We start from the raw sequence: 14,484 nt of genomic DNA on the forward strand, positions 1-14,484 counted from the left end.
AACCCATGGTCTCTCCTCAGGGCTGTAACCCTCCCGATCAACCAAATACTGAAGGCGCCCTGTCAGTGTGAGCGCAGCGAGTGGCCTATTGAATAGGCAGGTCCTCCATCGATGATCCGAGGAGGTGGAGGTGGTGGCTCTGCAGGCATGAGAGGGCCCTCCTTCACTGGCTTGACCCGGGAAATGTGCGACATGGGATGAACTTTCATGGGGAGGCTCAACCTTATCACCATGGGGCTGAGGATTCTCTGGATAGGGAAGGGTCTGATGAACCTGGGAGTCATTTTCCCAGATTCCACTCTAGTGGAAGGTCTTGAGTAGACAGCCACACCCTCTGACCTTCATGGTATTCTGGTTCCCGCGTGCAGCAACAGTTGCTGGCAATGGTGTAGTGACCCACGACGTGGGGGAGTGAGGCTGTGGCTTGAACCCAAGTTCATCAACAGTGGCATCACAGTCCATGAAGCCACAAATGTTGTAAAATGTAAAAGCAGTAAAATAAAGACAAACTCTCAGCATGCCTCAGCATGCCTGCCTTTTAAAAAAGTAAAGCAGCTGCAGTTTGCCATGATTGGAAAAAAACTATCCACAGGTGGCTGGAAGAGCACTATCCCTCTCCCCACCATGGGTAGAGCACCACTGTCCATCTTCAAAAAAAAAAAAAAAAAAAAGTTTTTCGAGTATATAAAGAACTGTAAGAGATCAGAAAAGTGGTAGGGTAGAGTAGTCCAGAGAGAGAGCTTTTGCTTTTAAGTGTTTTTGCAGGACCCCAGTGTCCACTCAACTGTTTGTTCAAACTATCTTTACTTTGAATAAACAAGCTCAGACCATACTTTGAAGACCTTGTGCAGCCTATTTTTTGAACCATTCATGAAGACACCAATAATTGAGCAAGAAGGTTTTTGAACTAAATATCAGACACAGCTGCCTGACCATATCTGGCCCAAAGGCAGGCAATTTTTGTGAGCCAACAAGGGGTTTTGGGAAGCCATACAGCGAAGCGCAGTCTCCATTTTCTGACCTGGGCTGGAACCTGGATGATAGGCAGTAGCTCCCAGTAGGTTGCAGAACTGCGTCCTGAATATGGATGCAAACTGGGGTCCCTGATCTGACACCATGTCAACGGGGAGGCCATGGAGACAGAAGATGAGGTGTAACATCAGCTCCGTGGTATCTTTGGCAGAAGGAACCTTGGGGAGAACGACAAAGTGAGCCATCTTACTGTCCACTATTGTCAGAATGACTGTGTTCCCTTGGGATGGAGGGAGACCGGTGAAGAAGTCCAAGGAGATGTGAGACCAGGGACGATGCGGGATAGGAAGGGGCTGGAGGAGGCCAGCTGGGGTGTACATTGTATTCCAAGGTGGGCCACCAGAACCGTTGCCAGAGGTGGCTGACTACTGAGACTGTATGGCCCCTACCTGAATGTGCGAGGTGTCCACTTCCACGACAAACTGGCCTGGTCTGGGTCAAGTATCTGGTGGATGGATGCTGAGCTGAACCGGTCTTTTTGAAGGCCTTCTCCGCCGTCAGAGTCCAGAGTCCAACCTTCACTTATTTCTGCTGTAGCTAGTGATGGGTTGGAAAGTCCAAGTACATCCCATGTGCAGCTTCCAGGCTGATAAATACAAATTGTCCACCAGTATTTTCTGATACCATGTTGCATTCATCCTTCCATCAAAAATCCAAACAACACTCCAAAAACATTAGGGATCCACATTCATGCATCAGAATAAGGATAGTCTAACATAACATGGTGTTTGTGGTTGTTGCTAAATTTTGGTCTCATTACTTTCATGACTTGTTTTGAGGCTTGTCTTGGCACAGTTTGGTATAAGTAGGTTGCTTTGCAGTGTTGGAGAAGAAACACCTTTTTCCTGGCAACTCGATCATGTGGCATGCAAAATGTACCATGTACCATTTTTGTGCTAGCACATCCTGCTTGTCCATCTTAAAACAGCAACACCAATTTTTTTCAGAGAAGCAGAGATGCTTGTATTGTAGCTAAAGTTGCCCGTTGGGATTTCATCGCATCCTGATCAATTTTCCTGGCAGTTGTGGGTGAAACCTTTGTTGGTCTGATAATGTCCTGGTATCAATAGAACCTTTAATTTTCAACTTATTTATCATCCCATATATAATAAGCTTCTCAGGTGCTGCCCCATAAACAGTGACCCTCCCACCAATGGCCCCATGCCCCCACTTTGTGTGCCACCCCTATCAAAAAATTCTTTGGGCTTTGAGTTAGTTGTCAGTGCGAAGGATGAGGAAAGACACATTTCTTTGAGCGCCATTGAGTATGGCCCTTGAAGGATGCTATAAAGAATATTTAAGTATGTTGCCTAAGAAACAAAGAGGTTTTTCACCTTTTTTGTATTACAACTAACCCACTTTTTACTATGGTAACCATCATCAAGAAAGTTAGTTTTCTAAGCAATGGATGATGAAAGAAAGAAATAAGACAGAATAAGCAAAGTGAGATGTGGAAGGAGGTGATGAAATCTGAGATGAATATGACCGCAGATAGCAGAAAGGAGGGACTAAATTAGCAGGAGTACAGCGAAAGAGATGAGGAGAGATGAATGAAAAACAAATCAGCTCTATAATAGAAAGTGCCTTCTCTTCTCTCTCTGAAGATGGAGTCTCCAGGTGGAGCTGAACTCTGCTTCCCTCTTCTAGTCAACATTTCCTGCAAGAAACCCATGCTGCCTCAGTCCGATGCCATGCTCATCTACATTCTGCTGTCTGTCATCTCTGTGCTCACTGCAGCTCTCAACCTGCTGGTCATCATCTCTATCTCCCACTTCAGGCAGAGATAAATTTTCAGCATAAACTCATATATTTTCATAATGAAAATTTACAGCCATTACATGTCTTCCTTCTAATGCCAATGTCCCAGTTGATACTAATGCTGTGTTCCTCATTAGAAAAAAGATATTCAAACATAATGTGACAAAATAATTAACGAATGCCTTTGTTACTACTGCTCTTACTAAAATGCTACCATTGTTGATAATGTGATAAATGATGATTCCTCCCCAGGCAGCTCCACAGCCCAACCAACCTGCTCATCCTCTCCCTGGCTGTCTCAGACTTCCTCGTGGGCCTCCTGCTGATGCCGATAGAAATCCTCTTAACAGAGGCTTGCTGGTTCCTGGGTGACCTCATGTGTGCTCTGTATTATGTTGTAGCTTTTATCATTACCTCTTCCTCAGTAGGAAATATGGTGCTCATATCAGTTGATCGTTATTTGGCTATTTGTGAACCTCTACATTACACCACCAGAGTTACTCTGGACAGAACAAAGATCTGTGTTTGTCTGTCCTGGATTGGCTCTGTTCTCTATAATTGTATAATTTTAAAGGACTTTCTGAGACAACCTGATTCACAGAATTCCTGCTTTGGAGAGTGTGTAGTTGTCCTTAATTACATCACAGGAGCTATTGACGTTGTCTTTACCTTCACTGGACCCATCACTGTCATCATTTTTCTGTATATGAGAGTATTTGTTGTGGCTGTGTCTCAGGCTCAAGCTATGCGGTCACATATTGCAGCTGTCACACTACAGCGTTCAAAGACAGCAACAGCTAAGAAGTCTCAGATGAAAGCTGCCAGAACCCTTGGTGTTGTAGTATTTGTATTTCTAATATGTTTTTGTCCATATTACGCTCCAGCCCTTGTCAGCCAGGATATTGAAGACAGTAGTTTATCCTCAACTTTTGTAGTCTGGCTGCTGTATTTTAATTCCTGTCTAAACCCTGTGATCTATGCCTCTTTTTACCCCTGGTTTAGAAAATCTATTAAACTCATTGTTACACTTAAGATACTGCAGCCTGACTCTTGTGATCTTAAAATACTATAGAGACATGCGGGTGAGTAACATTAATAAAACGTTCTATGAGCATAGAAATGTATTTGCTCTTGTTCTCTAGTCACTGAAATAAAATGAAGGTGTAGACAAGAGAATTGTTCTTGCACAGTACGTTTATTTTGTCAAACATTATGAGTCATGTTCTCTATCTGCCAGTCAGTTGTTTTCATTGTCACTGCCACATCTGAAACTATAACCCAACATGCTTCTGTAATTCTAAAAATATTATGGCAGTGATATCAATATCACTATGTTTGGCCTTTAACTGACTGCAGCAGTAACAATTTCTGTATTGGGAACTTAGTGGAAGCTTCTTAATAGGGTGCTGTAATTGTTTTTGTTTCTTTTCCTAGCAACATAAATGTAAAATTAAATATAGATGTAACAGAAGAATGATTGTGTATTTATGTCTTATCATTAAATGGCATAGAGACACACTCAACACTGAGTCCAATTAGCTTCTTGCAGCATTGTCAAAAATGTTGAATCTGTCAAAAGCTACACAAAACATTTACCAATAAAGTATCATTTACTCAAATGTTCCTTTTTTGGTAAATGACATACTAAGAAGAGGAACATGTGGTAGAAAATGTTTTTCATGTTTCACTGTGCTACATACAGATTTGCTCATAAATTTACATACCTATGCCAAAATTTTAAAGATGTGTACCATTCGTGTAAAACTCATGGCTGATCAGTCAGAATGCAGAAATTTCTTTTATTTCTAACCTGATAATGGGAAGTAAATATAAGGCATCACAGAACAGCACAATAATTATATAAAACATAACAATAAAGAAAATACTGAGATGACACCACTTTTTTGCAGAGAAGTCAATATTTCAGCTGAAGTTGTTTGTGGGTTTTTGAATCCTGACCAATTTTCCTGGCAGTTGTGGCTGAAACCTTTGTTGGTCTACCGGACGATGTCTGGGTATCAACAGAACTCCTAATTTCCCACTTCTTTATTTTCAACACTACTGAATGATATTTTCAAATCTCTGCATATCTTTTTATGTCCTTTTCTTGATTGAAAAAGTTCAACAAACCTTTCTCGCAGGTCCTTTGGCAGTTTTTTTGCTTTTCCTGTGACTCAGTGTCCAGGAAAGTTGGTGCAGCCCTGGATGAAATGTGTGGGGGTCTCTCAAGAGCTGAAGAACTCATTCACTATTTTTACACAGACACTAATTACAATCAAACAAGTCACATGCGTGGAAGCTTACCCTTAATAGCCATTTAATCGTGTGTGTCAACTTGTGTGTATATTTTCAGGCAAAATTTTCAAGGGCATGGAAACTTTTGATCAGGGCCATTTGGATGATTTCATTTATTGCTATGATTTGGAAAAGGCAAACAAAATTGTGTGATAAAAAATGGCTGATCACTGTCCCTAAAGAAAAGCAAAGTTTTCTGCATTGTCAGACATATTTTCCTAATAAAATGGCAAATTTTTCAAAATTTGTCAGGGCTATGCAAATGTATGAGCACAACTGTAGCTATTTGCCACTGGAGCCTATCCCAGCTGTCAACAGGCAAGAGGTGGGGTACACCCTAGACCGGTCACCAGTCGATCGCAGGGCAACACACAAGACAAACAACCATTCACACTCACACTCACACCTAGGGGCAATTTTAGTCACCAATTAACCTAATGAGGTTAGATTTTAGAGTCACCAATTAACCTAATGAGCATGTTTTTGGTCTGTGGGAGGAACCCACACACCCAAGAACAAGCAAACTTCGCACAGAAGGGCCCCGTCTGGGGATCGAACTGGCAACCTTCTTGCCGTGAGGCACATGCACTACCTGTTGTGCCACCGTGCTGCCCTGTTAGTAGTTTTGTTCCTTGTAAATAAATTCATTTTGCAATTGCCCTGGTATCATTCTGCTTCAACCAGTTGATTGTGGCTGATAACCTGGAAGAGCCAGGAGGGATAAAGAGGAAGTGCAAGCCCAATAGACTTTTTTTTTCTCAAAAAGTTTCAGTCAGTAAGAAGCTTAATTTGTGAAATGTGACTGCAGCTAACAAGCAACTAGGTGTGTGTCAGGTTACTTTCTGAAATATTTGATAGTTTGTTGAATAATTGTAAGGTAATGTTGCCTGCCCACAATTAAAGTTTGCTTGACTGAATAAACTTTAATAAACTTTCAAAAGCACAAGAATAAAAACAACCTTTTCTCGCACGCACCTTGTCACATACGAAAACTTGGTCAGGACCCCTTGTTTCTTGTTTTGAAGGTACTGGCTACCCCTTTAGCGTCAATGTGAATGGTAGTCCAATGGGCTTTGATAGATACCCCGTTCTCACTCTCAATGCATCAAATGACCTAACATAAAGAGCAAGAAAAATCTGCGTTTGTGGAAAGGTGGGGTGGCTGGATGGATCAAGCACAGTATTTTCTCCCAGGAGACTGGGATTGGTGTCCTATGTGAAGCTAAAAGTGAAGTTTTGTTTTCTTTTGTAAGTGAAGCCACTTAATGTACATTAGTGACTTACATGTGGGGGTTATTTTAAAGACAAACATGCTCTTGTATTCCTAATCAAGTAGTTTTGTTTCCTAAACATAACCGAGTAGTTTTGCTCCCTAAACCTAGCCAAAGAATGGCCGTTAACAATGTGTTTATTAGCGTTTTCAGTAAGCTTTATTTTAAATGTGTGAGCAGACGTTTCTAATTTCTTCATCACATGTACTAGTCCCACACAAATAGGGCTTAAAACAAAGTCAAAGTCATTATACTATTGGTTCTCAAGCTGTGCAGTAAGTTGGAACCAAATGTCATACATTTTACACAGACATAAACAAAACATTTAGATTGGACCTGACAAAATTTTAAAATAATGGCTTATCTACACCTGCTCCCCATGCCAATCAGCTGCCACAGCTGCAGCCAATCCATAATCACCAGCCACAGGATAAAAACCCAGATCTCATCAACCATCTTTACCATATTGTTGCAGTCATTAGCCTGGTAACATGGCCAGGCCACAGGGCTCTCCTTGTGCTTAATTCTTGCTTAGGTATTGTTTGCCTTGCCTACTTTTTCCAAGTTTATTGGAATTAAATCTGTTGTGCCTTGTAATAATCTCCTCGTGTCTCAATCTGCCAAGTCCACACTTTTCTAAAAGCTTTTTTAATTATTTGTTTCTAGAAAAATGTTATCAATCAACTCTTTCCCCTCATTTGACTGGAGGAAGTGTCCAGGGAGAGGGAAGTCTGGGCGTCCCTGCTCAGACTGCTCCCCCCGCAACCCGGCCCCGGATAATCAGAAGAGAATGGATGGATGGATGGAAGTTAATATGATATTGAGTTAAGAATATAATTCAGTGCTTAAAGATACATTTTTATATTTTAGTTTTCCTTCAACAGCTTCAGGTCAAACATAATGAATCAAAGGTACACGACAATGACTTCGTACACATTGGCTGAGCTTTTATGAGCAAATTGAGAGGTTACATTCAAAAGCAGGTTTTATTCCCAATAAAAGGACCACCACATCATACAATGCTTTTGCTTGTTGTTCAGGTTCACCCCTTGAATGTGACAATCCCACCCTTCTACCCAGCATTGAAGACTCTACATATGTTAAGTCTAGTCCAAAGCTATTCCTACATAAGATTTTATACATTTGAATTATGACAAAATGACATATCTGATATTTTTACTGTGATAGTCATGGGTGACAATTATAAGACATTTTTTGCATGTATCAATGCACTATGTAATATATGTGATTTTAAATACCCACTTTGATTATTTGTGTGTGAAATAATGTCTAGACATCTAAGTTTTAAGTTAAGTTAAAGTTAAAGTGCTCATTCAGTTTAGTTATAGTAGGATTCTACTGATAACATCATCTGGCGGCACCTTACTTTGCTAAGCCCCTGAATCCATACGTGCTTGGCAGAGTTGGCTTACTCTAAGTAGTTTAGCTCAGTCAGCATTGAAAAAACTGTATTTCTTAAAGGTTTCAATGTCACCTTGATTAAAAAATTGTTAAAGTCCCGAGTCACCCCTGTACAGGAGATACTGGAGGAATAAAGGGGGCTGGAGGAAACACATCGTGGAGAACTCTGGGCCACAGCTGGTGACAGAAGGCCTCCATTCCCAGTGGAGAGTTACCATCAGCTTTGACAGCGATATCCCCTTCAGGGAAACACAGATTCAAAATTTAATACTTCATTATCAAAATCCATTCAACTTTACCATTCACCATCTTTTTGTAATGCAAATATTTATTTTGTTTTTTAATTTGCCCAAAACCATAGCACATGGAAAATGCAGCAGCCAGACATCACACTGATTTTAGCTTCTCTTCATTGGCCTTGTAGTTTGTACTGTATGGACAACATTTTCTGTTTCATTTTATTCTTGAAATCATTCACAAGAATATTTGCGAATACACTGGAGAAAAACTTGCAGATATGTGATTTTTAGTTAGGATACTGACACTGTTTTTGGTTTTAAAAAAGCATACATGTAAGCTTCATTTGCTCCAAATGTGAAGCAGGGTTTGTGACTAAAAACAACAATCAACAGCAGAGATTGACTCATTCAATCACTATTTTTACATATTTCTTTAACAAAACATGAAAGGTATCCTTTTTCTTCAGTTTCTCACTTCGTTAGATTTTGTTTGGTTTGTACACCATAAAGAAATATTTTCTCTGCATTGAAAATATCACGTTAGTAACCTAAGAACATTGTTGGCCATGAAAATGCCAAAATAATTTCTTCACATCGCATTCTCTCCTTACAGCATGTTGGAATCACTGGAGTCAGCCTCCAGTATCTTAAGTGTGACAATCAGTTTGACAGATTTTCTGAACCAGGGGTAAAAAAAGACATAGATCACAGGGTTTAGACAGGAGTTAAAATAGAACAGACACATTACAAAGGCAGCGGTTGAAGCATTGAGCATGGTGTCCTGGCCTGTAAGTGCAACACAAAAATATGGGCAGACACATATCAGAAACACAACTACAACAACACCAAGAGTCCTGGCTGCTTTCAGCTCAGATTTTTTCGCAGTCACTTTCACTGAATACTGTACAGTGACAGCTGCAATGTGGGACCGCATGGCACGAGCCTGAGAAACAGCCACCACAAATACTCTCATGTACAGAACTACAATGACAGTGACAGGACCAATAAAGGACAACAACAGATCAACAAGTCCTGCTACATAATCAATAACAATCACACACTCTCCAATGCAGGAGTTATACTTGCCTGGTTGTTCCAGGTTATCCTTCAACAGCAAACTGTGACAGAGAGTGGAACACATCCAACAGAAAGAAACACAGATTTGAACTCTTTTTTGATTGACTTTGGTGGAGTAATGTAGAGGATCACAAATAGCCACATAGCGGTCAACTGAGATGAGCACCATAGTTCCTATTGAGGCAGAGGTAATAATATAATTAAAAACATTATACACAGCACACATGAGGTCACCCAAAAACCAGCAGCCATCAATAAGGACAATTTGAAACAACATGAGGTGGCCCACGAAGAAATCAGAGACAGCCAGAGAGAGGAGGAGGAGGTTGGTGGGTGTTTGGAGCTGCCTAGAGAGATAAGAGGGCAATATATTCATCACTATTTGTACTGTTATTTATTACAGTAGATAAAAGCCATCACTAAAACACAAATACACTATTTAGAAACATGACACTTTTTCTTCACATTCTGAGAGTCCACCACATCTTTCTGTCCTGCTACCACTGTCAAGAATTGATAAAATGTTTGCCTACTTGAAGTGTGAGATGGAGATGATGACCAGCAGGTTGAGAGTCACAGTGAGGAGAGAGATGGATGACAGTATGATGTAAGTGAGCATAGATAAAGAGTGAGGATGCGTGGTCTTACTGCAGGAGGAGTTGAGGAGTTGTGGAAAGCAGAGTTCAGCTTCTTCAAGGGTTTTCATCATTAGAAAGAGGAGAGGAAAAGCTGCTGAGCTATCTCAGTTTTCTGCCTGAAGTTCTCTGTCATGTAAGAGATTTATCCCTTTTCTTTCTCCACATCCTCCTCCCTCTTTCCCTCTGGTGACATTTTTTTTTCCAGTAGCAGTGTCTGAACTTGTTATTGGGCTGGAATGACAGCACTGCCACTTTTCTCTCATTCTGTTTGATGGTTGGGAGGCCACACAAAGAGAACCCATTGCAGAACCCCGAGACATATGTGATCATTTGAAAATTCTGAGATGTTTATTATGTGAACAGAATAGACAGGGCCCCGCCTCAAGATGGCGGAGGCAGAGGTTCTGCTGGCATGCTTGGTCTTTCCCTTTCCAGTTTGACCTGGGAGATGTGGAATGTGGGGCCCTTTGTCAGAAACAACATCAATCAGGAGGCCATGGAGGTGGAAAATCAGACATAGCATCAGTTGTGTGACAGACTCTGAAACAGGACTCAGATGCAGAGCGGCAGAAATCACAGTTTATTTAGTAACGTAAGTAAGTAACAACAAAAGAAGGAAACAACTGAGGGCGCCGATAAACGGGAACGGAGATGACAGTCTCTGCTGGAGGACACTCGACAGTTTCTAATGAAAAAACACAAAACTCTGTTAAAGAATGCACACGGGCAAAAAGGTCCAAAAAACAAACGCTGGAGGGAAAACTCAACAGCCACTACAAAAAACTCAAAATCACCACTCGGGGAAAAACTCACTGGTAAGAAGAAACTCAGGTGCTGGAGAAACTAACTCAGGGAGGACGGGAAAAAACTCCGCTGGAAAAAAAGAGCACACAGTACACAAAAGAAACAACAAGCGCTGGAGAACAACTCGACAGACACTTAAACAGAAAACTCCACAAGGGGATAGCACTCAGGCAGGAACAAAAACTCACAAAAGTCACTTAGCGTGCACAAAGGCAAACAGCTGGAGAACACGAGGCAGGGGTCAGGTAATCGGCACAGAGATGTGGACACGAGCGTAAGCATGGGTATCATCTGGCACCAGAGTGTGGGAGAAGCCTGCTTAAGAAGGGGAGTCCTGATTAGCGGCAATTAGTGACAGGTTTGTCAGGTAGAAGCTCAAACCCCAGCAACGATCAGCCCCGCCCCTGCCTCGCTCCAGCCCTGAAAGAATACACAGAACAAATCAGAGCAGATCGCTAAACCACGGCCACAACAAGTTGAGTAATTTCCTTGGCCGATGGGAGCTTGGGGAGAGGCACGAAGTCAGCCATCTGGATAAAGATGGCGGAAGTCCAGTAACAAAGTCCAAGGAGATGTGGGACGTGGATGATGCGGAACAGGGAGAGGTTGGAGGAGACCTGCTGAAGCTTGTGTTGTTTGCATACAGGACAGGCATTGACAAACTCTGTGATGTCATCATCCAAGGAGGGCCACCAGAACTATTGTTGGAGGATGTCTCGGATTCGCTGGATTCCTGGGTGACAGGGGAGAGGCGTCATGAGAAGAAGGCACAGGGATGGACTTTCTGGTTGGTGGCTGACCACTGGGACAGCACTGTTCCTACATCCTAAGCATCCACCTCCACAACAACCTGGTGCTCAGGGTTGGGCAGTTGGAGAATGGGTGCTGATGTAAACCAGGATTTGAGAGTCTGGAAGGCCTTCTCAGCCATTGAGGTCCACTGGAAAGTCACCTTTGAGGACATGAGGGTCATGAGGGAGGCAGTGATGGTTCTGTAGTTCCATATGAACTGTCTATAGCAATTAGCGAACCCCAGGAATCACTGTAGCTGCTTGCTGGTGTTGAGAACTGGCCAGGAGGTGATGGCAGAGACCTTGGCTGGGCCCATCTAGATACTGTGTCTAACCACCATGTACCCCAGGGGGCGTGGAACTTTCTTTTCTCTGCCTTCAAGTAAAGCAAGTTCTGCAGGAGGTGCTGCAGGACGGTATGTTTGTGGTGGATGTGTTCTTCATGGGACAAGAAGAAGATCAAGATGTCATCCAGGTAAACAAACACATAGTAGTTTAACATGTCTCTGAGGATGGCGTTTACCAGGGCCTGTATCACTGCTGGGGCATTGGTTCATCCAAAGGGCATCACCAGATACTCATAATGATGTGTTAGGGTGTTGAAGGCCATCTACCTCTCGAGGGCATTGGCGGACACGGGTTGGGAAAGGGGGACATGTTGAATGTCCAGCTGAATGGCCAGTTCCTCATCACTTATGCTAGCGTCCGCCCCCGGGGTCAGTAAACGTTCCCAGCATGAGAGCCTTCTGGGAGGAGGAGCTTGGAATGGAGGAGTGGGTGTTGAGGAAGAGAGGAGAACGAAGCGGAGGTGGTGCTCACCAGTATCTCCCCAACTACTGGCCAGCTCCATGATGCCATCCAGGGAGTATGGCAGATCTTGGACACCAGTTCATCCTTGATGTAGTCGACAATGCCATGCAGGAAGGTGTCACAGAGAGCAATGGCGTTCCAGTCACTCTGGCGAGACTTAGTCCGGATGTCGATGGAGAAGTCCGCCACTGGCTCAGCAGGCCCCGAGTTGCAGTGCGCCCCATGCACCCCCACAATGAACGGAGCTAAAAGTCTCCATCCTTAATTTACGTACAACAATGAGCAGGTTGAAGGTGAAGTCATCTGGAAATATTACATACTGGACCTTGTTTTTAACTGTAAAGTAAAAAACAGTCAGGTAGTCACAAAGATAATGGTTTTCCACAGTGTGGGAAATGTTTTTCTGTCACTGGTGATGTTCTGCAGACTCTCCACACTGAGGCAGGGTCGTTATCTGAAAACCTGTTTTTTAACTTTTCAGTACAGCACCTCTTTCCTACCCTGTTCTCCTTTGTCCTTCTGTGGCCTCTGCCACATTATTGCACATTCCCCTCTTCTCACAGCAGTGCACTAACACACATCCACTTCATTTCCTGCTGTTAAGTAGCTTGACTGATAGTGGGATAAACGAGAATTTGTATCTGTTCAACTTACAGTTTGGTATCCTGTACCTTCTGCCTGAAGGCATCAGTTCATACTCTTTATAGAGGATGTGGTTTGGATCTGTGGTGATTTTTTGACCTTGTTTCATAACTGTCTGTTCAAATATCTCCTGTAGAGAAGATGGGGTCAGCATGCCAATCTGCAGAGAGTTTTACTCATACATGGTCTCACAAAAGCTGATTTAAGATGTCACAGTATCAAGTAGCTCATGCAGGTTTGTAGCAGCAGCCTCAAAAATATTCCAGTTGATGCAGGCAAAAGAGACCTGTATTTCTAACTTTGCTCTGAAGGTCCATGTTTTCAGTCTCGATCACAGTCTCCATTACAGGCTTAACACATTTTAATTTCTGCCTGTAAAAGGGGAGAAGATGAACGAGAACCACAAAGCTGCATAGGAACAATGCAGAAGGCATAATTCAGTTGCCATTTTGTTTAATGATAGCATTTAGTGCAAGAGAGTCTCTTATGGTCAGTTTGAATCTTTTGAATATGTTGCCATTCAATCAAAGTCTTCATAACCATCTACAAACCCCCAAAATACAATGCAATTTTTTCCTATGAGTTTGCCAAACTACTGTCTGTTGTTTGTATTGATTTTGACTGTGTTATGTTAGTGGGTGAGTTCAACATTCATGTTGATAATCTCAAAGATGGATGAGCTAAAGAACTTTTAAACATTCTGGATCATTTTGGCCTATCTCAGCATGTAACACATTCAACAAATAACAAAGGGCATATTTTAGATTTGGTTATTTCCAAAGGGCTTAATATGTCTGAGGTTGTGGTGATGGATGTTGCTCTTTCTGATCATTACTGTATGTCATTTAAAATAGCCACACCTGCTATTCTGAGCAAAAGTGGAACAGAGGTAATCAAAAAGCATTTTATTAATGCTAACACCTGTGCAGTCTTCACTCAGCCTTTTACACCAACCAAAGTTTTGTTAGGAAGGAAAAAGGCACCTTGGAGAAAAAACACACTGATCAAAGTCCAGGAAAGAGTCTGCAGACAGGCAGAGTGCAAGCTCCAGGTTCATTATGAGATTTACAAAAACAGTCTCCACACCTATAACCATGAATTAAGAAGGTAAGGCAAGCATTCTTCTCAGAGATTATCAACAGAAACTGTACTAATGCCCGCACTTTATTTTCTGATGTGGATAGACTGACAAACCCCACAGCATCAGTTCCTCCTGAACTGCTATCCAACAAGTCATGCAATGATTTTGCAGCCTTTTTTACAGATAAAATTTCAAGGATAAGACAGTGTGCAGCTCCAGCTCAGGCAAAATGATAAGTCCACCTGTGCCTTCTTGTTCTCCAGTTAATCTAGCACATTTCAACCTTCTAGATCATACAAGGCTGACAGAAACTGTATCACAACATGCTGCCTTGATACTATGCCAACAAACCTTTTAAAATATGTTTTTAATTGCATAGCTCCAGATGTGTTGCAGATATTAAATAATTCTCTTCAGTCTGGTCAGATTCCCCAGGCCTTGAAAACTGCAGTAATAAAACCTCTCATATAAAAAGACTAATCTGGATGCTTCAGTAATAAGTAACTACAGGCCAAAATCAAATCTTCCCTTTCTAGAAAAAAATATTGAAAAGGTTGTTTTTCAACAAACACATGCTTTCATGATGCAGAACAATCTTTTTAATGTATTTCAGTCTGGATTTCA

At 42.0% G+C, this 14,484-nt stretch overlaps 2 protein-coding genes across 2 annotated transcripts; one reads left to right on the forward strand and one right to left on the reverse strand.

Annotated features, from left to right (window-relative positions):
- The first annotated feature begins 2,636 nt into the window (after nucleotides 1–2,636).
- Nucleotides 2,637–3,862, forward strand: LOC139340363 (trace amine-associated receptor 13c-like). Its single transcript, XM_070976148.1, has 2 exons — nucleotides 2,637–2,809; nucleotides 3,043–3,862. The coding sequence occupies exons 1-2, from the start codon at nucleotides 2,637–2,639 to the stop codon at nucleotides 3,860–3,862; spliced, it is 993 nt and encodes a 330-aa protein (XP_070832249.1).
- Nucleotides 3,863–8,624: 4,762 nt separating this feature from the next.
- LOC139340499 (trace amine-associated receptor 13c-like) lies at nucleotides 8,625–9,800 on the reverse strand. The gene is made up of 2 exons (XM_070976344.1): nucleotides 9,628–9,800; nucleotides 8,625–9,441 (listed from the first exon to the last, which is right to left on the reverse strand). Exons 1-2 carry the CDS (start codon nucleotides 9,798–9,800, stop codon nucleotides 8,625–8,627), a joined length of 990 nt encoding a protein of 329 aa, XP_070832445.1.
- Between the last annotated feature and the right edge of the window lie 4,684 nt (nucleotides 9,801–14,484).

This window comes from Chaetodon trifascialis, chromosome 12 (genome assembly GCF_039877785.1).
Source record: "Chaetodon trifascialis isolate fChaTrf1 chromosome 12, fChaTrf1.hap1, whole genome shotgun sequence".
NCBI lineage: Eukaryota > Metazoa > Chordata > Actinopteri > Chaetodontiformes > Chaetodontidae > Chaetodon > Chaetodon trifascialis.

Coding starts and splice junctions, on each gene's coding strand:
- LOC139340363 (XM_070976148.1), top strand. CDS start 2,637: ATGGAGTCTCCAGGTGGAGCTGAACTCTGCTTCCCTCTTCTAGTCAAC. Junction 2,810..3,042: donor ATCTCTATCTCCCACTTCAG/GCAGAGATAAAT, acceptor ATTCCTCCCCAG/GCAGCTCCACAGCCCAACCA.
- LOC139340499 (XM_070976344.1), bottom strand. CDS start 9,800: ATGAAAACCCTTGAAGAAGCTGAACTCTGCTTTCCACAACTCCTCAAC. Junction 9,442..9,627: donor ATCTCCATCTCACACTTCAA/GTAGGCAAACAT, acceptor TTATCTCTCTAG/GCAGCTCCAAACACCCACCA.